The sequence below is a fragment of the Miniopterus natalensis genome, chromosome 11, assembly GCF_054644295.1.
Source record: "Miniopterus natalensis isolate mMinNat1 chromosome 11, mMinNat1.hap1, whole genome shotgun sequence".
Lineage (NCBI taxonomy): Eukaryota > Metazoa > Chordata > Mammalia > Chiroptera > Miniopteridae > Miniopterus > Miniopterus natalensis.
Window position 1 is genome coordinate 25,058,929 of NC_142091.1, and position 22,763 is coordinate 25,081,691.

The 22,763-nt window shown below is 41.9% G+C and overlaps 1 protein-coding gene across 1 annotated transcript in view; it reads right to left on the reverse strand.

The window, feature by feature from the left end:
• Nucleotides 1-22,763, reverse strand: part of HEPHL1 (hephaestin like 1) — a 61,611-nt gene that overhangs the window by 15,160 nt on the left and 23,688 nt on the right. Inside the window, exons 6-13 of the mRNA XM_016206786.2 lie at nt 20,637-20,805; nt 17,716-17,855; nt 17,444-17,575; nt 15,157-15,368; nt 12,148-12,298; nt 9,251-9,463; nt 6,498-6,711; nt 1,771-1,910 (exon numbers count right to left, since the gene is read on the reverse strand). Coding sequence (XP_016062272.2) covers nt 1,771-1,910; nt 6,498-6,711; nt 9,251-9,463; nt 12,148-12,298; nt 15,157-15,368; nt 17,444-17,575; nt 17,716-17,855; nt 20,637-20,805 — 1,371 coding nt within the window. The remainder of the gene's footprint in view (nt 1-1,770; nt 1,911-6,497; nt 6,712-9,250; nt 9,464-12,147; nt 12,299-15,156; nt 15,369-17,443; nt 17,576-17,715; nt 17,856-20,636; nt 20,806-22,763) is intronic.

Sequence of the window (22,763 nt, forward strand, 5' to 3'; positions counted from 1 at the left end):
CAATCAGCCTGTGTGCCAGTGGAAACAGGTCCACACCCCACTGGGGAAGCCTGTGCCAACATGACTGTGGGGTGCTCATCGCCCACGCCAGGTGCCTTTCACCTCTTGGTGCCTGGAGCGTGGTCCATGCAGTTTACCCAGCCCCACACCACACTGACGGAGCATTACACACACAGCGGTCTTCAGGAGGCACTGCCTTGAGGGGTAGGGAAGCAAACTCCCATTTTGGAAGCACCTCAGACCGGCTCCCTCTTTATTCACATTCTTGGGCATTTATCGCATTCTACATTCACAGAGAAATATACTCATGGTAGGAAGGTTTGACCATAGTCATCCATTGGTTATTGATTCAGTCCATGGTTTTAATTGCTTTTCTGAGAAAAACCACTAAAAGCCTAAAAAAAAAATCTAAAATTTGTTGGACTATTATTGTCTTTGGAAGGAAATAGTGTGAATCAGGAAGTATCTGAAAATGCTCATTTTTTTAAAAAAATGATAAAGCTAGAAAAGAAATTTCTAGGCATGTGTTTAAACGGTAAGTTTGGGTATAATTACAGGTAGGGGCATGTGTACGCATAAATGAAAAATTACTATTTGTATATTCATTATTACTGAAATTGCACAGGCTTAGCTGTACTGGTAATAACAAACACCTTCGGATTTGTGGCCTGTAGGTCACAGGGAGCAGTTAATGAGCAGTAATGTGCCTGCCTTGTAACCTTTATAACTTCAGGAGTGTAGGCTTCTCCCTGAGCCGCAGAAAATGAGTAGATGGGCCTCCTGCTGTCCTGGCTGCAGGGCTGCTGGGCTTGCCTCTAATGGAGTCACTTATTTGTGCCATTTTACTGAGAAGACCCAAACTGGGGCTCTTTGAGGGGCAACCCAGCCCCCTTGGTGGGACCAGTACCATTTCTTCAGAGCTCAGTTGACACATACAAGTCTCAAAAGAGAGAACATTTCTGCCAGGGCTGACTTCATTTAGTGTGACAAACAAGCTTGTGTGCCAATATTAATAGGTGGTGAAGGTGTGGTGTGGGTGGGTGCGGCATTTAATAATTTATCAAGCTAGCAGTTGTGGGGATTTATTTCAATATTAAAAAGCACTATGTAAAATCATACTCTGTACATAAGTTACCTTGTCCATTTAAACATGGGAATGGATTTCAGAAAAGTCATCTAGAATAGCCCTCTGCCTTAAGATCTCACCTTCATGATGGGATCAGGTTTGGGGACTCTCCGGTGAAGAAAAGTGGGAAGGAAGGTAGGGAGGGTTTATTTGGTAGTCAGGTCAGGCAGCCCCAGGCATCAGCAGAAACCAGGCCTTTCACCCTTAGCACCCCTCTCACTAAGGGCTTCCTCTTGTGTCAGAATTACTTTTATGCGTTGTTACGGTCCTGTGCATGGGTAATCAAGGACCTTGAAGAAGTTACACAAACACCCTGCATGCTGTTCTGAGGTATCAAACTGTTTCTAATTAAAGTTACCCAGCTCAGCAGAGGAGTGGAAAAAGAACTTCAGGGCAACAGAAGGTGGTTAGACAGCCCTGATGATACGGATTCCTGCTCGCGTGCTTTCTGGGAGTCTTACTATGACTATTCTTTGGATGGCCTGAGCACACAGCATGCTCCCTGAAAATGGGAGCACAGGAAGATGTCGCACTGGGCTAAATGCAGGCGGGCTACTCTGTTCTTTTCCTCCGGTCTCAGGTTTAAATCAAATAAATGGACTTGTGTGTGCGCACGTGCATACTCGCTGCCATCCGTGCCATACCCAGCAGTTCTAAGTGCTCCTCTCGCGGTGGCCGGGCTTTGATCTCCACAAATTCTCCATCCGTATATTCCCTGTAAACCACCTTCTTGTACTGAGAGCCAATCCAGTTTTCAGTGTGGTTCATAAATATATCTCCATGTCTGCAAACCAGAAGCAGCAGAAATTAAAGTTGTCAGATGGTAGAAAAACCTTGAGTGCTTTTGAGTGATTTGGGGTACTCTGGGGCAGTGCTTCCCAAACCTGGCTGCGATTGGGATCTCCCTGGGGAGCTGGCCTTTTGCACCAAGCTGACTGGAAGTGGGCAAGGAATCTGCATTGGAAAGTGCTCAGAGGGTGCTGCTATGGGCAGCCAGGCCCTGGCTCATGGCTCACTCTTAGGAACCATTGCTCCACAGCCCTGCTGGGTGCCGAGTAGGGCCAGCCTTAGGCAGAGACTGCTGAGGACCCCTTGAGGTTGTACTTCTCTCCTGAGGACTAACTAACCTCACACACATGCCCGTGCGTGCAAACACCCACACACCCACACTCTACCACCGGGCATTCCTCCAAATGTCATGCTATTATTCTATACCTTGTTAGGCTTTCCCACTTTGAAAGATCTCAAGAAAGCCTGTGGTTTGTGTTTGTGCATATGCCATGTACAAATATAGACGCAGTTGATTCTTATTAATCACAGCGCTTATGTTCTAGAAAGTCACTGCAAACACTGAGTTAACAAATACTGAAATACTATTCCTCGGAGAAATACAGGGCTGGGTTCCGTCTAACCTCTGTCACAATATTTCCGTCAACAGATCAATATAGAACGTTGTTTTACGTGTGTTTCTGTTTAAAGACAATTACTTAATATATGCTTCTGATTCATTAACATTGAATTGACAGCTAACAGCCCTGTAACTCAGGCCTGAATGAAGCTTGTCTAACACATGTATCTCCTCTGAAAGGCCTCTTGGGCCTTCAGACACTAGACGGCACTATGTTGGAGGGCATTTTAAACAGCTAAATCACCAACAAAAAGCATAAAATTGGGGGCGGGGGGAGTGGCACTAAGTAAACCACAAATAGAAATTTTGTTTACAGCATGAGATCAGTCAGAAACAAGAAGGCAGAGCAAGGCCTTGTTTGACCTCAGCTGGGAACATGCATATCAGGCGACACAAAATTGTTGCTGCTTTTTCCTTATGGACAAATGGTCACAAAAACACCACAGGAATTGATTTGGGGGGTCACAAATAAATTTTAGTGAACAGGCAAATTCACAAATGCGGTGTCAACCAACAATGAAGACTGACTGTATATTTAGTTAATCTATCACCAAGATAGACCATCCCAAAGACAGGAAAAAAATCTATCAATTTTATCTCCAAAATATAGCATGTCTCGCATCCTTCCATTTCTCACGTGAAACTGCCCACTCTCTGACCTGAGCCACCTCCAGCGCTCACCTGCAGTAACTGGAATCGTTCCTCATCACTCTCCCTGCCACCCACACTCCTCCCCTCCCTCTGTCCTCTACACTGCAGGCAGTGATCCTAAACAATAAATTGGACCAAGTTGGTCCTTGTGGAAAGCCTTTTTATGGCTTTGCACTGCCAAACTCCTCGGATTGGCTCTCTTGCTGCCACTTCACTGCCTGCCAGTGCCAGCCCCCCAAGCCTTGTTTCCCATCACTGGTCCCACATACTCTAGGTTCAGTCACTCTAAACATTCACTATTTTTAAAAAAAGAAAAAGTTTCTATTGATTTTTTAGAGAGAGGAAGAAGGAGAGAAAGAGAGAAACATCAACATAAGAGAGAAACATCGATTGGCTATCTCCTGCACTCCCCCTACCAGGGATCAAGCTTACAACCCTGTGCCTCAACTGGGAATTGAACCAGCTACCTCTTGGTGCATGAGACAATGCTCAACCAACTGAGCCACACGGCCAGGGCTGAACTGGGCCACACGGCCAGGCTAAACATTCACTCTTCCGAGCACCACATGCCTTCCTCACCTCCAGGCCTTCCATTTGCCGTTCCCTGTGCCAGAAGCGTGATTTCTACCTCTTCAACTTGTTTACTCCTCATGTTCCAGGTCAGAGACTCCTTCCTCCTAGAAGCTTTCTCCAACCACTTACCCTATCCCCCCTTTCCCCCAGATGGGGCTGTGTGCTCCAGCTGTGAGTTCTTGGTGCACTCCTCACTTCCTTCTCAATGTGCTTGTCCTAATGTCTTCCCCATGGACCATGAAGTCTGTGTGGAAAGGACCTTGTCTGCCCTTCTCAGCACTGTTTCACCAGCACTTTGCACATTGTCTAGCACACAGTAGGTATTTAACAAATGCACATATACCTTCTACTCTACACTGTATGCTTTCCAAGGGAAGATAACTCTTTTCTACTTTTATTTTCCAGGAGTTCCAATAACACTTGTGGTAGTGACAAGTGACAAGCACAGACTCTGGAGCCATGCTCTGCTGTTTTCAGCTTTCCTTTCCTGCAAGAGGGGTGATAATAATTTGTCTAGCTCCCAGGATTGGTGTGAGGATTATATGAGATAAGATCTGTAGTGTGTTGTGTCAACACGTATTAAGCACCAGGCAAGCACTTGCTCTATCATTATCTCTTTAGGATGCTGTGTGTGATGCTGAGTCAAAGCTAATCGAATGGGTCAAGTGTGTTGTGAGGGTCATACCGACAGATTTGTAAAAGCCTTAGCAAAATGCCTGGATCATGATGGGTGCTCAATAGATGATGGTTATTATCTCGAATCCCAGGTTAGTTACATTACCTGGATTTCAGTCCACAAGCTCAGGAATACTAGGAATTCAACTTTATTTCTCTATAGCAATTGAACCTCTGTTTTTAAACTTCCTCCCATTGCACAAACCCTGGCACTGTGCTGATGGTCCTATTTTTTTCCCTTTTGGGATCCTGACACTCTCCCAGTGTGTTCTTAGGAAGCCCCAGGAAAGATTTCCTGTACCGGGTGGTGGTTTGAAAACCAGATGTGTCCCATGCTCTGGCCTTGGGCCAAAGGGCAGAGGAATAACAACTGTGGTGTAGAAGGGGCATTTGTTCCTGTGCTCCTATCTACAGGGGTGCCACAGATGTGCCACCGGGGGAACTTGTCATTTCATTTCTGTACTGTGCTTTTATCTACAGATCCGTTGTACTTTGAACATATGAGCATGCTCTCATTTCACTTTGCTTTTATTTACTTATGGGGAATATCCAGAGTGGCAGGGCCAGGGAGCAAATACACTCGGCACCTTCTATCTCTCTCTATAACTTGAGAGACAATTCCAGAAGCCTGAAGCTAGAGCTTCCTGCCAGCCCAGAGGGATTAGGGGCAGGGAGTGGGGTGGCTTAATACTGAAATTATGCTGAGTTTCAAGAAAATAAGGAAGGCTATGTATCTTACATGCTCATGGGCTAAAATTGAACATACAACACAATTATTATTTCTTTAGTTATGGCAGTCTTTTAAAGGAATAATAAATTTAGAAAAGGCCAAACTGGTATTCATTTCTTATCCCACAGCACCAACATCAGTCCTTGGTTTGTATTGGCGCACTGGTTTTTAGGAGAGGGGTGTCTGGTTTAACAAATGGGCTGGTAAATACTCCAGTGAATTTTAAGTCATCCTGTCCTTGAGACAAATCTTTTTAAAATGAAGATTCATTTCCTTCTTCATTTATCCATAAGGTGGCACTGTTATGCTCCCTTTTCCAGGAGTCTGAACCCTCAAAACAGAGGCCAGCAAGGCAGAAGAGAAACGAGCACATTGAGATGAGGAAGAGTTGTGTGCAGGGGAGTTTGTGTGAGGCATAGCCACAAAGGGTAGGTATGAGGGGTGGGGAGGGGAGGAGAGAAGGAAGGATGCTAATAAAGAACCAAGAGGACAGGGGCACCAAAGTCAACATGTAGGTAGAGAGGACACAGATTTGTCCTTCAAAAGGCCTGTGTTCAATTCCAACTCTGCCAACGACCAGATGGACGAGTTTAACTCTCTGCACAGACTCTGAGTCTGTATATGGGGACAGTGATACCCAAAAAGAGGGTAGCTGAGAAGTGGGGGGCCTGAACTTTGGGGAGACAGTCTACAGGTCTGAGCCTGATGGTGCCTCTATACCTTGTTTGACTCTACCCCAGTGCATTGGGGTGTTGGGGGGGCTTGAGCCTCCCTGATTCTTTGCTGCTTAGCATGGCTGGCAGCGCTCTCACGGGAAGATGAGCCTTGCGGGCTCTCTGGGAACAGGGTCTTGTAGAGGAGGCCTGCTCCTCCTATGCCAACTGGGCACATCTGCCCGCTGCTGGGTTGTCCCCCCCGGGATCAGTGCCTGGTTAACTGCACATCCTCAGCCCCCCTTCCCCCGTTCTCATTCTACAGCAGTCCACCCTCTCACTCAGTCTACACACCATCACCTCTGCCACCTGCTGTGGCCTGTTGTCCTCCCAGTCCCGCGACCTAGACGCTCACCAGAGGCCCATTCATTCGTCCACAGCCACACTTGGAGCGGCCACCGCCGGCAGAGGTGCACCGAGCCCACAGCTAGGGTGTCCTCAAGAGGACCCCAGACCCCCGTCCCGGGTGGAGGAGGGCAGCTGCCCTAGCCTCCCTGCTCATAGTGAGAGTCCCCTGCCAGAACCGCAGGCGGAACCCGGGCATTCTCGGGCCTCCACACGGATACAGGCCTAGAGCGCACGTGCCATCCCACCCAAGCGGCGTGGCTTCGCCCGTGGTACCTTTCCCCTCCTGCGTCCAAGTGCTGCTTTTCGAACTCCCAGTTTTTGTTAGGGGCATAATCCCATTCTACCTCTTCAGCGGCGATGTAAAAGGTTCTTATCATCCCGTAGGGCTGCTCTGAAGGGTCCTTGTTGCCACAGCTGTTGACCTCATATATCTGATTCATGCCTCTGACGAAGTGGTGCATGGTAGAACAGAACAACCTGAAAATACCTGGAAGAGAAAGGCTTGGCATTGGGTGTGGTGCTCACAGCAAAGTCTCTTGGTTTGCTAGCAAACTTACATATATTATTCCAAAATAAATGACCGGGAAGGTAGATTTTAAAAAGGTCTTTTTTTTATATATATATATAGTATTTCAAAATCAGACCCCAAGGGGAATAAATTGCTTTGAGTTTATTTACTTAAGGGAAAAGATGCCATCTGAGATTCATTTGTGATGGAAAAGTGAAACTTGTATAGTTGCTGCCAGGAAGTGATTTCTCTGGGTCTTCCCTGTGGTGCACACCTATTAGAAGATAGTCGCTCCTGGAAAATCACAGATGGGTATGATTATCTTAGCCCAGCCCAGTTGAAACAGAACTAATTACCTGTAAGATTAACGTCCTAGACAAAGTTCAAATCAGGACACATTTCTAAAGTCACGTATTTGCCCTAAAGGATGTCATAAACTATAAAGCGCCATACACATGTAAGGTATTATTATTAAAGCCAAATGTATTACTGCAATAAGCCTTTGCACACAGGAGAGTCTCATTACCCATGATAGGTCTACGTTATGCCAGATGAAAAGTAAAAAAAAAAAAAGTCAACTAGATTTCCCCACATAGAGCCAACAATCATGTATGATTGAGAATTGTGTATGTTTTAAACTGAATTTTCTAGATGCATTGGCATCAGGTAGACATATCTTAATTGAACTCACCATAAAATCATATAAAACAAAATTGTTGGAAGATAGTAACTCTCAGTGAAAGTATTGGATCAATAAATCTCTTCCTCTAGTCGATTCTGTTCTTTGAGGTGAGTATTTACTGCGACTCTCATTAACTATCTATGCTGCACAGAGATAGCTATCCCTTCAGGATGAGCAAAATTCATTAGTTCAGTGGGTATCCTAGTGCCCCAAACACTGGTGAGGACCCTCATGACGAAGGGCCTCTGAAACCGCAGGGAAACCACCTCTGAAGACAGACTTGGGAAGAGCTTCTTCTGCATATGTTGTGTTCATCATGTTCTTCAATAGTCAAGAAATTATCTTCTCTCAGAAGAAAGAGGAGCTTAAGGACTTGTTTGTGGTGATGGTTTCAGAGATGTAGGCTAATCTCCAATGTAGATGCTACATATGTACAGCTTTTGTATATCAATCATACTTTAATAGAGTGGTTTTAAAACAAAGAAAAAGGAAGTGTTTGAGTTGGAGACTATAGTCTACTCTGCCCACGTTTGGGGCACTTTTTGGATGTTAGATAAGGGACAGGAATTGGTGAAATGAGCAAGCTTTTAAGTAGTCACAGGTTTATACTTACCGCCAAACATAAACAGGAAACCATTGTCATGAAGCTCTTTAGAAGCCTGTAGGGCACATGAGTAATACTCTTGGCACTGGAATAAGTAGCCAAGTCTCTAAAATTATCCCAGCCAGCTCTAGCTTTGAACACCTGCTTCAATGGATTAAAGCTATTTGGCTATTTTCCTCCCCTCCCCTTTTTGGTTTTGAAGAGTATGTTTTAAAAAAGAAATCATTGTGCCTAAGGCATCCCTTGGTTTAAATGATTCATAATTGAACAATTATATTAATATAGAAAGATTGAATCCTAGACGTTTACAAGGCAAGAATTATGGAGCTCCTACTCTCAGGCAATTTTGGGGCAAAGGTTTTGAAGTCCAAACCTCAAGTTCTTAACCAATGGCACCAGGAGGCATCTACGTTACAATTTTAGTGTTAATTAAAGAAGTAAACATCCATTCACGAAGGAGGCAGAGTTGTCAAGTACTTGTCTTGAGTAGCATATTGGCTTCTTTTCAAAGGTAATGAAAATGTTGGGCGTAGAAACATGTTGAAAGCCCAGAGCACTTGCTAACCTTATTTTTCATGGTAAGCATATGCCGCCACGTGTTGCTCTATATCTCTTATAAAAGTGCCTCGCGTGTCTAATTGGCTTGGAAATCTCTGAAAAAAGAGACAGGTGCTGGCACTTCAGTGGGCCTTCCATGGACTTCAGACCCAGTGCAGTTTATTCTCTGGGGAAATGAAGGGAGCCCAACAGAATGAAAATAGAGAAGCCCCCAAGTAACTCATCAAAAGGCCACTATCAAGCTCTAGACAAGGCAAACCAGGCCATGTCCATAACCTGGAAGCATCCATTGGGCTGTCCATGCCTGGTAAGATGCTTCAGAGCAGAAACTAAAATGATGTTTGTGGTTAAAGAGAACAAAAAAAAAAGTCCTCTTTCTTGGGGCTAAATTGTTCATGAATATGAATTAAGAGCATTCTTCTAGGATTTGTACAGCAAGGTCATTTAGAGGACTCCAACTTCTGTTTCGTGAATGTTATTTTAGATGCTGCTCCTTTGTCTTTTACACTATGTGTTTGGAATAAAGAAGGATTCTCTGAGTCTAATCAAGACTGTACCTCTTTCTTCACTCCCTGGAATGCCCAAATTTGACCAATTTCTTCTGAGGGAGGACCCTAAGAGTATATGCCTGAAGATAGAAATTTGGTCACCTGGGACGGCCCTGCCAAATTTACCTGCATGGTCTGGCTGCATAAATGCCGTTGTAGAAGTGTGAGGAAACAGGGCCAGGGTGTCACGGTGAGTCCCTCGTAGGTGGATGGTGTTGCCTTGAAAATAAACTCCATGCATGTCGGTATCGGTGCCCATTCCAATCATATGCCAGGAAACTCTATCCTTTTTGCACATGTTTAGGCCTGGCTGGTTGCCATACATATAGCCATTAATAGCTAAATGAAAGGAAAGATGTAGTCAAAGCCCACTATAATTTTGTAGATATACCCAAAACACATAATTTTAGTGAAAGCTTATCAGCATGTATGGGGATGAGGTGTTCAAGTGCTCAAGCTCTTTACAGAAGATCCTTATTATCAGAGAATAAATAGTACTAGGGAACAGTCACTTGGTGAGCCAATTTCAAATGGAAACTGAAATTAACAATGAATAATGAAAATATACCAAAATTGTGAAAATGTTATATTTAACAGTGTATATACAAGGGCATGCATGAGTTCTAAGAATCAATAAGAAATAAATCACATTGTTTTCTGGCATAATTTTTTCCTGATAAAATTGTTTGATGGTATGCTATTCTTCATTTTAAATTTTAGTTTTGCAGATTATAAAGAGGATCATCCTTGTAAAAATATTTATGAACTTTACCAATTTCCCCAAAGTCTTCTCTAAAACTCTTGATATGAAAACCATTTTCTTTTGAGATTCTTATCCTGTCACCTCCTTTGTTAAATGTCTCTTTCTCAGTTATTAATTCATTTAATTTTGTCAGATCCTTAATTGTCAATGCTTTGCATTTGATTCTAGAAGTTGTCAGACTTCTAGCTGGATCCTGCATCATTTGAAAGATTTGCAATTTATTGGCATTATATTGGCTGTTTGGTCAGTGGAGAGGAATTTTAGGGGGAGTGTGTGGAAGAGGAACACTAAGTTTATAAGAAGGTAGACTTTGAGTAAATAATTTTGCCTTACGATAACTTTTCCTACCTCAGTAAAATAACTGAAAGAACTTGGAATACTCCTTACTTAAATAGGAAGACCCTCTGTATCTCCAGAAATGCAATTTTTTTTTTATCTTTTACATTAGCCTCAATCATTGATAGGGACTACCTGGAGCAGTGCATAGAGAAGAATTTAAAAACCATATTCTCACTCGGGGGGGGGGCGGGGGGCGGGCAGTGAATGCCTTGACTGAGCACCACAGTCTGAGAGGCAACTGCACATAATTATGTCTCATGCTTGATGTCCATTAGAGAGATAAAGGTTCCATCCCTGCTCCCAATTCTTATTAATTTCCATAGTAGGGAAAAAACCAACTATTATACTCTGCATGATCTATTATAATCCCATTGCCAAACAAAATTACTTCTTATTTCTGTGTCTACAGAACCAGTGGTGCTTAGTAATTTTACTCAGATGTCTGAAATTATCAGTAGAAATTCCAAGAAGTCCTGGGGCTTCTGAGAAAAACATCTCATTTTCTGAAAAAAAGAATCTTTGCTGATGCTTTGCAAATATGTTATCTAAATCTTGTCCATGGAATATCAAAGAGATAGCATTGTAATAATTGAGTCCTTGGATGGATGGTGAAGAATCTTCTCTTGCCCTAGAACTCAACTCTAATGCTTCTCTTTCTGGAATATTCCTTCATTCATTCAGCAAACACCTTTGAATATAAATGACAGAATAGGTGCAATGCAAAGCACTGTATACCATGTAAGGAACTTTCTCTTCGGTATTGTTGCCACCTTTCTTCCTCCCTCTCCATGTAAGCAAGACTGGAGAGAGAATTTAATTTATAATGAATGTAAAATTCAAATTAAAATACGTTATTTTCCTTGAATTTTACTTTTAAGATGACATATTCTGCATGTCTAAAATATGACAACATGTCACAGTGTCAAACCAGGATGGGACCACTAGGTTGTTGAATGTTTTCTATACACAGACCTCTCTTATGATAAATTTCTTTTGCAACTTATCTTCTCAGCCAAGGAATTGCTGTTTCCTCATTTCTAGTTTAGTCTCCTTTATTTTTATTGGCCACTGGAAAGTTACAAACAAACTTGGTGTTCAGTTACAACAAAACCTTTTATGGAAGATGATAATGAAAATGCATGAGTCCATGCTTTCCATTGGCCCCAGCGAGAACTCATAGAACAGAGCATCGGGGACCATAGGAGTCCAGTTGCTGTGAATCACTTGGAACCTTGGACTTTTTTGGACTTCCTTGTGGAGCAGGTAGATTAAGGGCTGCTTTGTTATTTTTCCATAATGTTTTAAAGGCAATAAAAAGACGTTACACTTGGTCCTAAGACAAACAGTTTAGCACCTGTTATCTGTATTACAGTGTTTGTTTTAGGCACTACTTTTTTTTTTGGCTGCACACTCTTGGAGGCGTTTGAGTTTGTACTCTTGCAGGAAAGGAGAGTTAAGTAATTCTTCCTAAATGAAGATCTGGAATAGGAATGGCTAGTATGTTACAAATTAACTCTTTAGACAGGCACTCATACAACTTGATAAGAGCTGCTTTGCCGAATAGTGACTACCTCCAATTATCATTGAGGTTAACAAACTGAATGATGTCATCTCGAACCCAAGGAGGGCATTTTGTCAGTAATTGTATACAGTTACGAGGTACTGTGACCTTTGGTAGTTCAAATTTTGTGTTGTTTCATCTAAGGCTGACGAAGTGTTTTAGAAGTATTAAGGTCACAGCCTCTCTGGGAGATAGTGAAGTTTCACCATACCTCATGAGGCTGGAGCCATGAACTAGTTTACTCACCCAAACACAATATCCAAGAAACTAAAAACTAAGATACTTAAAGCATTCCAGACATTTTCACTTCAAATGCAATGACACCCTTCTCTTTACAGGCGGAAAAGTCATTTTTCATACCATGCATTCGATTGGACTTCACAAACTCCTTGTCTTCTTTGTCAACACTGAAGGGACGCAGGGTAAACTTCTGAATGTTTTCATCAAGATACCTACTCAGATTCTCATCAAAGACTGTGAACAGCAGGTAAAACTCCTTGTCTATCCCTCTCTACAGGGAAGAAAGAAATGAATATGTGAAAAGTACAGCTTGGAGGAATTCCTAGCCCTGTTTCACTTTCAAAGCTAATATGAAGTAAAGAAAGATCAGCATCAGCCATAGATTTCCTGGGTAATTTTGTAAATCAGGATTCTGAGGGTGATTCTGATAAATTTATTACACACCCAAAAAATTCATCTTTCTCCTTATGCCCTTCTCCTTCCCCGTGTGGGAAATAAGTCCCTGCCCAGGAGACTTCTTACCCTCTGATACTACTGTTGTCAGGCTGGTTGTCACTGTCCTATTCTCTGGACCCTGCCTCCCTGTCCTGGCCTTGGCCTCTCTCTCCCTGGTTTCATGCCCTTGTACTCACCCCCGCCTACTCCAGACATCTGGCCTTGAACACACCAACCTCACTCATTCCTGCTTCAGGGCCTTATCATGTATTGTTCCCACTGTCTAGAAGGTTCTTCCAGATCTTGCTTGGGCAGCTTCCTTACTCCACCTAGTTCTCTGCACAAATGTTACCTCCTCAGGGCGTCCTTTCCTGACCACACTGTTCAGAACAGTCACTCACCTTCCACCCTGCCTGCAAACTCGTCCCCTTTACCTTACTTTGCTCTTCATAGCACATATCTCTACCTGAAATTACATTTTGTTCATAAACTTATATTGTTTGATTGTTTTCTCACTGCAATGTAGGCTTTGTAGGGATATTTTTGGTTCCTGTCTGTATCCCCAGGTCCAAAAAAAAAAAAAAAAAAAGTCTGGGAAAGCACGCACCCAATACATGTTTATGAGTGAAATAATGGATTCAGATGACCCATGAGACTTTGCTATATTATGTTAACTTGAGTTGATATTGAAGGGGCCATGGATTACTTCCCACTAAGTATATTCCTAATCCGTCTACTTGAGCATATCTGACCACACAGCATCTCAAATTCCTGAAATATCTTTTCTTTAAAGCTGAAACAGAAAGACAACTGTATCTCCTGTCCAACCCAATGTCTTTTTTTCTCCAACATGCTCCTATCTAATCCACCCTTCTTCCTGCTGCCTGCTCCAGAGACATCCTCAGCAATGTCATCTGATCACACCTCTCTTCTTCTCAAACTGGACAATACAGCCTAAAGTCACAGTGATCTGGTTCCCTGCCTGCCTGTAGAGCCTCATCTCTTGGCCCTTCCCGCCTGGCACTTTGACTAAAGAGAGGCCTAGCTCCTTGCAGCAATCTAAACTTGCTGTATTCTGGAGGCCTCTGTCCTTCACGCATGTACCCCTTAACTTTGATGGTCTGCCACCTTAATCCAGCCTCAAGGGCCAGCTTAGCTGTCCCACCTCTGTGGTGCTTTCCTAACGCCTCATCAAAGACGTGGATAATCCTTGCTTTACACTCAGACTGTACCTGTACATTTTCTGCTTTTATCACATGGTGTTTTAGAAGGCGGTAGATAAGATAGTGGGCTATAGAAAGAAACACTGTAGGCTTAAACATTTTCAAAATAAAATATAAAAAATTGAGAGGAAATAAGGGGTCAAAATATATTTTTTAAAGTTAAGGGATATGGGAGCAGGCAGACCTAGGTTCTAATGCCATTATTTTTTTCAAGATTTTATGTAAGTGGACTGACCACGAATGGTATTTGGCTCAAGTAACAACTCCAGGAGACTATAAGATGCTTCTAGGAAACCTCAAAGCTACCGTTGAATGGATGCAACAGGGAAAAAATCAAAAGTACCTAACAAAATGTTTCTGGCACTCAATTTTTTTGGGTTCAGGTGTTTAGCTAGTAGGAAGCAGAGTAGTATATTGAAAAAAGATCAAAGTTGGATGCTCAAAGTTCCATGTTCTACTTCTTGCTATCACTACTGACTACATGTGTTTCCTAGATATCATTCAACATTTCTTCGGCTTTAGAATAGGAATAATCATTCTCCTTTGCCTTGTATGATTATTGTGGTACAGTGTAAACATTCAGTCTTATTGCACAAGCCTTATTGAGGGCCATTCAGAGGTCCAGGGACACAATGAACCTCCAATAGACATTTCCAGGATTGCTCCTGTGTGCAGGAAAAATGAGTACGTGAGGTGGACCAAGACACTGTGTCCTCTACCTAGAAGTTCCTTTGAGCCCAGGGGTGGGTCTTTACAATGCCAAACATTATAAAACATACCATTTAAATACATAATCTTGCTATTTCTGATGGGTGAAGTAATTTCAAATAGTGAAATGACTGGATTTTCCTCTTTTCATCAATGTGTTTAATATCATGTGGACATAGCTTGGAATGCTATGTTTTGTCACACTAACCAGTGCTACCATCCAAGTCTCTAAGGTGGGATTTGCCAGAAGTTATCTACATGTTTCTTGTCCCTTTGTCCATAGTGATTAACTTCCAGTTTGTAGTGATGAATTAACTGGTTCTCAACCCTGGCTACACATTGGAATCACCCGGAGATTCTGATGGAATTGGTCTGGAACACATGAATCAAAGCTGTTTAAAAGGGCCCAGGTGACTCTAATGGGTGGCGAAGTTTGAGAAACCTTGTCCAAGAAGAAAGGACCCCAATTTGCATTCCATGTAGATCTCAGAATATTCCAGAATCAAAGCAATGCACAGGGAGAGACCCACCAAATGCCAGCCAACAAGCAGAAATCTTGGGTTTCTGGGTGGGCATCTGAGAGTCAGGAAAGTCAGAATGTAAATTTTTAAAAAATTTCCATTATGTAGAAGTCAGTTTCAGGAGAAAGAAGGAGAAATTGCTTTTTGTAACTGACTCTTTATTGTGATCTAATATCGAGCCATATAACTGATTTTTCCTCCATACAAGCCTGGGAAGAACTTGCTAACATTTGGTGACTTACCTGTGTCCCATCGGCATTGAGAACACCTTTTTTACAGACTAGCAAAGGCCCTACAAGGCCAGCACTGGTGTCCTTGATTGGCTCAACTGCTGAGAAGTAAAGGTAGGTCAGACAGGGAGGGTCGCCAGCTGTTGGGCTTACGCTTTCAGGCACCGTCCATCTGTATGTGAAGGTTTCACCCGGTTTAACATGTGCCCCTGGTTTCACAAATCCTGAGGAGACAAATGAAACAATTACTCGAAGCAACAGCCAAGAACATTATTAAACTTGTCCGATTGGGTCTTCCAGCCGTGGGTGTCTCTGTCTGATATATTTTGCAGGACAGTTGATTTTGCTTTTGTATCTACCCAGGGAAGCCACTGCCACAGTCTGCTGTTTCATGAGATAGAAGCTTCTATCAAAAGATTGTCTTCTTCATAGATTACATTTAGTATCTTTGTAGATACCGTTTCTTACTCAAATACCAGGTTTAGAGAATATTAAAAGAATGATAGTTGCCCATTTAGCAATTAAATGTAAAGGCATATAATATTATTGAGTGACTTCTATGTGGAATATATTATACTTGGCCCTAAAAAGTTAGGCAAAGGACCTATCTTTAAAGAGTATAAAATCTTGAAGATTAATCTAGGAACTAACCCAAATAGCTACAAGATAGAGAAGGTAAGAGAAAGCCCAAGGCGACAAAGTTGATAAGTGGCATATCTGGTATTCAAACTCAGGGTTATTTTCCTAAGACTGTGCATTTAATCCTCACATTATGGTAAATGAACGCATTGAATCTTTCCTGCTAGACTGAGGTTCTCTGCATCTTGTCCAGAGCTCTGAAAAAAGTTACCCTGTAAATTTGCTGAGTTAAACAGTAGAAAATATAGACATTTGGGTTGTCACTAGTGTCTTTTCTGCAAACATACAAAATGCCATTGTGAGCATTTTAACCAAAGAGGAGTGTGCAGGTACAGGAGATGCTGCAGCAGGGCGGGTGAGGATGGGCCTGGGGAAGAGGAATTCTCCCTCCATCCCTTCATCCTCTGTCCTCTGTCCTCTCACCATCACCACAAAGCCAGCTCTGGATGAGCCTGGCCTTACACTGGGATGTGAAGAACTAGCTCGGGCATCCATGTAGTGATAGGGAAGGTCCAAGGAGGCCCAGAGTTTCCCAAGAGCAGCATCATGAATGGAAGGATGGTTCCTGCAGCGCTGGGCAGAAGCTGCCTTCCTTATGTGCAGAGAACCCGTGCTACCTACTGTTGATGGGGAGAAGCTGTACATGCTGATAAGCACATAATACTGGTTTAAAATAAATATTTGTCTGTAGATACAGAGCAAAGACTATGCATAAGATTTTTTTTTTTTTTTAATATATCTTTATTGATTTCAGAGAGAGGAAAGGAGAGGGAGAGAGAGAGACAGAAACATCAATGATGAGAGAGTCATAGATCAAGCCCACAACCGGGCATGTGCCCTGACTGGGAATTGAACCCTGATCGCCTGGATCCCAGGTCGAGGCTCAACCCTGAGCCACGCCCGGTCGGGCTATGCGTAAGATTCTGATGTCAACAAAACATTGGAAATCAGATATTTCCCTCAGCCTTTGCCCACAGAATTCCATGTGACCTACAGCAGGAAATTTCTTCACCTTGAAGAAGTGGGGAACTTGTATGTTTATGGGCATGGCCCATGGACGTGGACACTGGTGTGGGGAGGGCCTGGGGGTGGGATGGCTGTGGAGTGGAGGTGATTGGTGGGGTTAAAAGGGGGACATCTGTTAAAATTTATTTATAAAAAAATAAATAAATAGATAACAATAGTAAAAACAAAATCAAAACCTGATGGTATGTCTCCTTCATATGCTCTTTCTTTTTCCTACCAGTTGAAATCATAGAGAACACAATTCTCATTATACAGACCACACCACTTTCTAGGGTTGGAGTTACAATATAGGAAAAAAAAAAAAAAAAAAAAGGAATGGGAGTGATTGTGAATGTAGCTCACTTAGAGATTGATTACATTTCTGGGGGAAAAGCAAAGGAATTGACATTTCCTGAGAACCTACTGTGGGCCAGACCTTGTCCTGAATTCGCTCCATTGCTTCCCAAAGCCCTGTGGGCTAAGTGCCATCATCTGCATTGATAGGTGAGAAGAATAAAGGTTTCGAAAATTGAAATAATTGCCCAAGCTCACTGAGCTGGTAAGTGAAGGGACCAGGATTTGAACCTGGTCTGTCCAGTTCTAAGTCCTTTGCACACTCATCCTGTTTCCCCCCTGAGCTTTGGCCGAGACTTACCATCTATGTTTGGGGCTGCGTCAGAGGCCTTGTCGTAGACCACGCCATGGGGCAAAATACTGTAGACTTTGTCAGCTTTGTTGGCAAAGGTCACTAACAGGGTATCGCCCACCTCTGCTCTGATGATTGGGCCTGAGAAATATCCAGAAGAGGAGGGATAGGAGGATGAAAGTAGAGAGACATGAAGACAGGCGAGAGAAGAAGTCATTTCAAGCAGAGGCATAAACATCTCCCCTCCCCCTCTCAAAACATGCCCAATGGTTTTACTCTACCAAGGATTCCAAGATGGGCTTCTGCCTCAGAGAGTCTCTTTCTTCGAGTAAAAGTTGCATCCACATACTCTCTGTACTGAGCCTTCCAGTATTTTCCTCCTATTCTGTTGTTCCCTTGCATGAAGTAGAGCTCGGAGTCACTGTGGAAAGAACAGGAACCTGACTGAGAACACATCTCTGCCTACCCATCAGCTGCCTGAATGGCGGAGCTTGGTGTTCTGATCTTTAGCCCATTCACCCACCCATCTCCCCAGAAGAGACCACACAGGCTTCAAGGAAGTTCCCAGGAAGAGTCAACCAGCATTAAAAGTCATCAGAAGCTGGTTGATAAGCGAGCTCATTTCTTTCTTTCTTTCTTTCTTTCTTTCTTTCTTTCTTTCTTTCTTTCTTTCTTTCTTTCTTTCTTTCTTTCTTTCTTTCTTTCTTCTTTCTTTCTTTCTTTCTTTCTTTCTTTCTTTCTTTCTTTCTTTCTTTCTTTCTTTCTTCTTTCTTTCTTTCTTTCTTTCTTTCTTTCCTTTCTTTCTTTCTTTCTTTCTTTCTTTCTTTCTTTCTTTCTTTCTTTCTTTCTTTCCTTTCTTTCTCTCTCTCTCTCTTTTCTTTTCTTTTTTCTTTTTTCTTTTCCTTTCCTTTCCTTTCCTTTCCTTTCCTTTCCTTTCCTTTCCTTTCCTTTCCTTTCCTTTCCTTTCCTTTCCTTTCCTTTCCTTTCCTTTCCTTTCCTTTCCTTTCCTTTCCTTTCCTTTCTTTTCTTTTCTTTTCTTTTCTTTTCTTTTCTTTTCTTTTCTTTTCTCTTTCCCGTTGCATTTCCTTCCCCAGAGATCCAGCAACCGAAGAAGGCACAGGTCCCCTTACTTACCCGTGCTGGAGTCCCAGAACGGTGTCCTACAAAGTAACAAAGAGCTAACTGGTTTCTTTGCAGAATAAGCAGCCCTCTCTCTCTTGCTGATGCCAATATGAATAGTCTCTGCATATAGTAAGCTCTTTGATCTCTGGCATGATTAAGGAATGCGGTCTCTAGTTAATCAAATAGTTAATTAATGGATAGTGATCATATAAGCTCTGTACATGAAATACTAAATTTCAAAGTTGTGAAATATACTACTATAAATTCTGTAGTACTAGCTCTAGGTTATCTTATTTCTGTCAGTGGTACCATCCCTCTCGCAGTCACCCGCGCATTACCCCCTTGTTTTGTCCATTGTTTCTTTGTAACCTTTAGCATGTTTTCCTTTCCTTCCTTCCCCCGCCACGGCCCCGGTTCGTGCCCCCATCAGCTTGTGTTTGGACCATTGTATGGCCCTCTGACTGCACACTCTCCACCCTTTCTTTCACGTGGGCTCAGCTCACTCAGTTTTTTCTCAGCATACACACTACTACATTAATCTCCAAAATGGCAACCTTCGTAGTCAAATGCCAGCTGTAAAACCTTTGTTTGCTCCTAATTGCCAACCAAATGAGGATTAAAGGAACTCTGCAATTGATATTCAGCTTACTTTGTCCCAATGCTCTCCCTATAGCTCCATGCAAATGCCCATTCACCTATGCAAATCTCCCCACCTACCATCAGAATGATCAGTCACTCTCCACTACATGGTTGGTTCTTTCCATTAACCCCTGCATCTCAAATTTTCTCTCTTCACTACTGTATCAGTTCTATCATTCTTCATGACCCTGCTTAGGTCCCATTTCCTCTGTGATGTGTTCCTGGCTATCTCTGTTCTCTCTGAATGCCCAGAGGGCTGACTGCCTGAACAACTCACTCTTATTTGTAACTTGCAAAGTTACTTCTCTTCTGTGCATAAAGGGTCTTTCAACACCTTAGGGTGGGACCATTGTCTTAGATCTTCTTGCATTCCTCATGTCACTTTAGGATGTTGTCCTTTCATATATTACATTACATATCTGTTGAGTGTAATTTAATTTCATTTAACATACATAAAATCTTAATATAATTTCAGATTTTAAAAGGTGCTTCATATTCTGCAAAAGGCTGCTAAGACAAAATTTTCAATGCTTATTTTCATTATTCTGTTTATCGAGAAATACTGGTCTATAGAGAAGGTTGATATCAGAGTTTTTCATATATGGTTCACACAAATTCTTTTAATAAGGATCAAGTGCATCATTTTGGTGAAACAATGAATGAATGAATAAAATTTATAATGAAAAAAACAAAGGGAATCTATTGACCACAAAGAGAATTTTAAAAACATTTCCTCTAACATAAAAAGGGTAATAGGGTAATAACAACACTTTTTAGTATCACACTGTACATTTTTAAATGCTTTCACAGACATCATTGCATATGATTCTACAGTAAGAAGTAACAGCAGTCCACAACCATGTAATGAATCATTAGATTCAATTTTAAACATACTATGTACTATGAAGCCAAGAGAGAAAATTATTAACTGTGATTCAGGAGTCAAGGCAGGCCTCTCTTAAGAGGTGACATTAGTGTTAGATTTTGAAGGAAAACAGTATCTTACTGTGTAGGGAGGAAAGGCACTGTGGGTAAGGGGCCATAACTTACAGCAGGTTGTCCTTGAACAGAAAAGGGTACCTTCCTTGGCCAGTTCATTGCCATTTGAAAAGAGTCCTTTCTTATTTCCTTTTTAAAACTGTCTGTTCCATATGTACAAAGGCCTTGTTCTGTTCTCTGTTAGCTTAGTATTGCTCATGGCACTTAGCACTGCAGTTTGCACATAGTTGGTGCTCAAGAAATGTTTGATGAATGAATAAATCTAGTGTTTTAATTTAGCCAGCAAATCTTGAAACAATAAATAGGGTGCCAATTCCAGCAGATTATCCAGGGTTCAGAACTCCTCAAGTGGTGTCATTACGTCACCTATGAGATCACAGAGAAAAGCCTAACAGGTGCCGCTTTTATAAGAGGCTCAGAAACACCTTTTAAAAAAACTTACCTGCCAGAGACATTTAGGGGAAGACCACTGAATTTATTATAGCCTTCAGGACCGTAATCCCAAAGGATTTTTTCAGCCGCTATAAAGTAGTGCCTCTGTTTACCCTTCATCTTGGGATGAGGAGTATCATGTTTGCAGTAACCAACATTGTACTGGCCCAGCATACCGGCTGCAGAACAGAGGAAAACCATCAGCCAACGTATAAATGCTCACAAAAGAAATCATACGCGAAAACACTGATAGATTAAATTTCATGAACAAATGTTTAAAACTTTTGGCCAGAAAATAGGACCATGAACAAAGTTAAAAATAAAGAATAAATAGCAAGATTTTGTTCCTCTTTATTGCTGCATAATATTCCATTACACACACACACACACACACACACCACGTGATGGACCTAGAGGATTTATGCAAAACATTGCTAAGGAAATATCAGACAAAAGTATAAACTTATCTGTAAATTGATGTTTACCAGTATAGTTTATAAAGGCAAAAAATGGGGGAAATATAAATATTAAGCAATAGAGTACTGGTTAAGTAAATTGTAATCTTTTTATAACCAATACTGGAGCCCGGCTGGTGTGGCTCAGCTGTTGAACATCGACCTATGATCCAGGAGATCCCAGTTCGATTCCCAGTCAGGGCATGTGTCCAGGTTTCGGGTTCGATCCCCATTAGGGGGCTTGCAGGAGGCAGCCAGTCAATGACTCTCTCATCATTGATGTTTCTATTTTTCTCTCTCCCTCTCCCTTCCTCTCTCTGAAAGTAATAAAAACATATTTAAAAAAAAAAAAAAAAAAGAACACTGGAAGGGAAGTAGCTCATATTCACTGACATGGAAATATATTTCTGATATACTAACAAGTAGAAAAAATAATCTACAAGGCACTATTTTATTTTATAAATAACATATTGAGTATAAAGGTCTAGAAAATAGTGATGGAGGATATTCATTAAAATGTGCCACCATTATCTTTTGATGAGAGTACTGAGTTTTTAAATTGAATTGTATGTATTTTTTAATTTTTCACAATAATTTTTTCTGAAGGTATGGACCACTTAGAAAGTATTGTATTTTAGTAATGTATAAACGCTAGTTTATGTCCATAGCTGCTAGCCAAGCTTAGCAATCTTCCTAGTCTCACATGGCTGCTAATGCTAGTTGAAAACTAGATTCTTCTCAGATTTAACATCATGAGCCCCTATAAGAGTAGGGATCCTGTGTTGAGAACACTTACGACCTACCCTCTTAGGAAATTTCAAGCACATGCTACAGTATTATTGACCATAGATGTTATGCTGTTATTAGAACTCATTCATCTTGAATCACTGAAGCTTTGTACTCCTTGGGATCTCAAGTGTTCCCAGCACACATAAAAGGTAACTATGTGAGGTGCTGGTTATGTTAATGAGCTTGAGTGTGGTGATCAGTTCCCAGTGTAAACATGTATCAAAACATCCAGTTGTATATCTTAAACATATACAATTCCTCTTTGTCATTAGGCATCAATAAAGCTGGGGTTGGGGAGAGGATCGGGAACTTATCTTGTTCATCTTTGTCTTCCCTAAGGTACCTATTAACCGGCCAACTCCACATTGCTGAATTAAATTGAATTGGAATAACCCAGCCGGCTAATGCCGAGGTTGGCTCCCTTAAGTTAATGGGAACAAGGATGTGTTATCGAAGCAGCTCCCAAGGTTTGCATCCCTGTGCTGTTAGTGACTGCATGTAGTTAGTCAATACCCACATTTAATCACGCAGCGTTTCTTCTGCATCTATCTCACTGAGACACTTTGTTTTCCTAATCTTATTTTCACCATGTGAGGCCATTATATGTCATAGCTCTAATGTTGTCAGTGCTTCTTAACTAGCATCTAGTGGCCAGAATCTCCCCATTGAAACCTTTCTGCACACAGATATCATATTTTTCTTCCCAAATCGCTGATCTGATTATGTCACTAGTGTGTTTAAGGATCTAGAAGGGCTCACTATTGCCTTCCAGACACAGTCCCACCTCCTTACCCTTGCCATTCAAAACTGCTCCCATTGGGGCCAAACGGCCTCTCTCGGCTTCTCTCAGCACTCCTCTCCTATGTGGTCCCCAGGAACTAGGACCAAGTCAT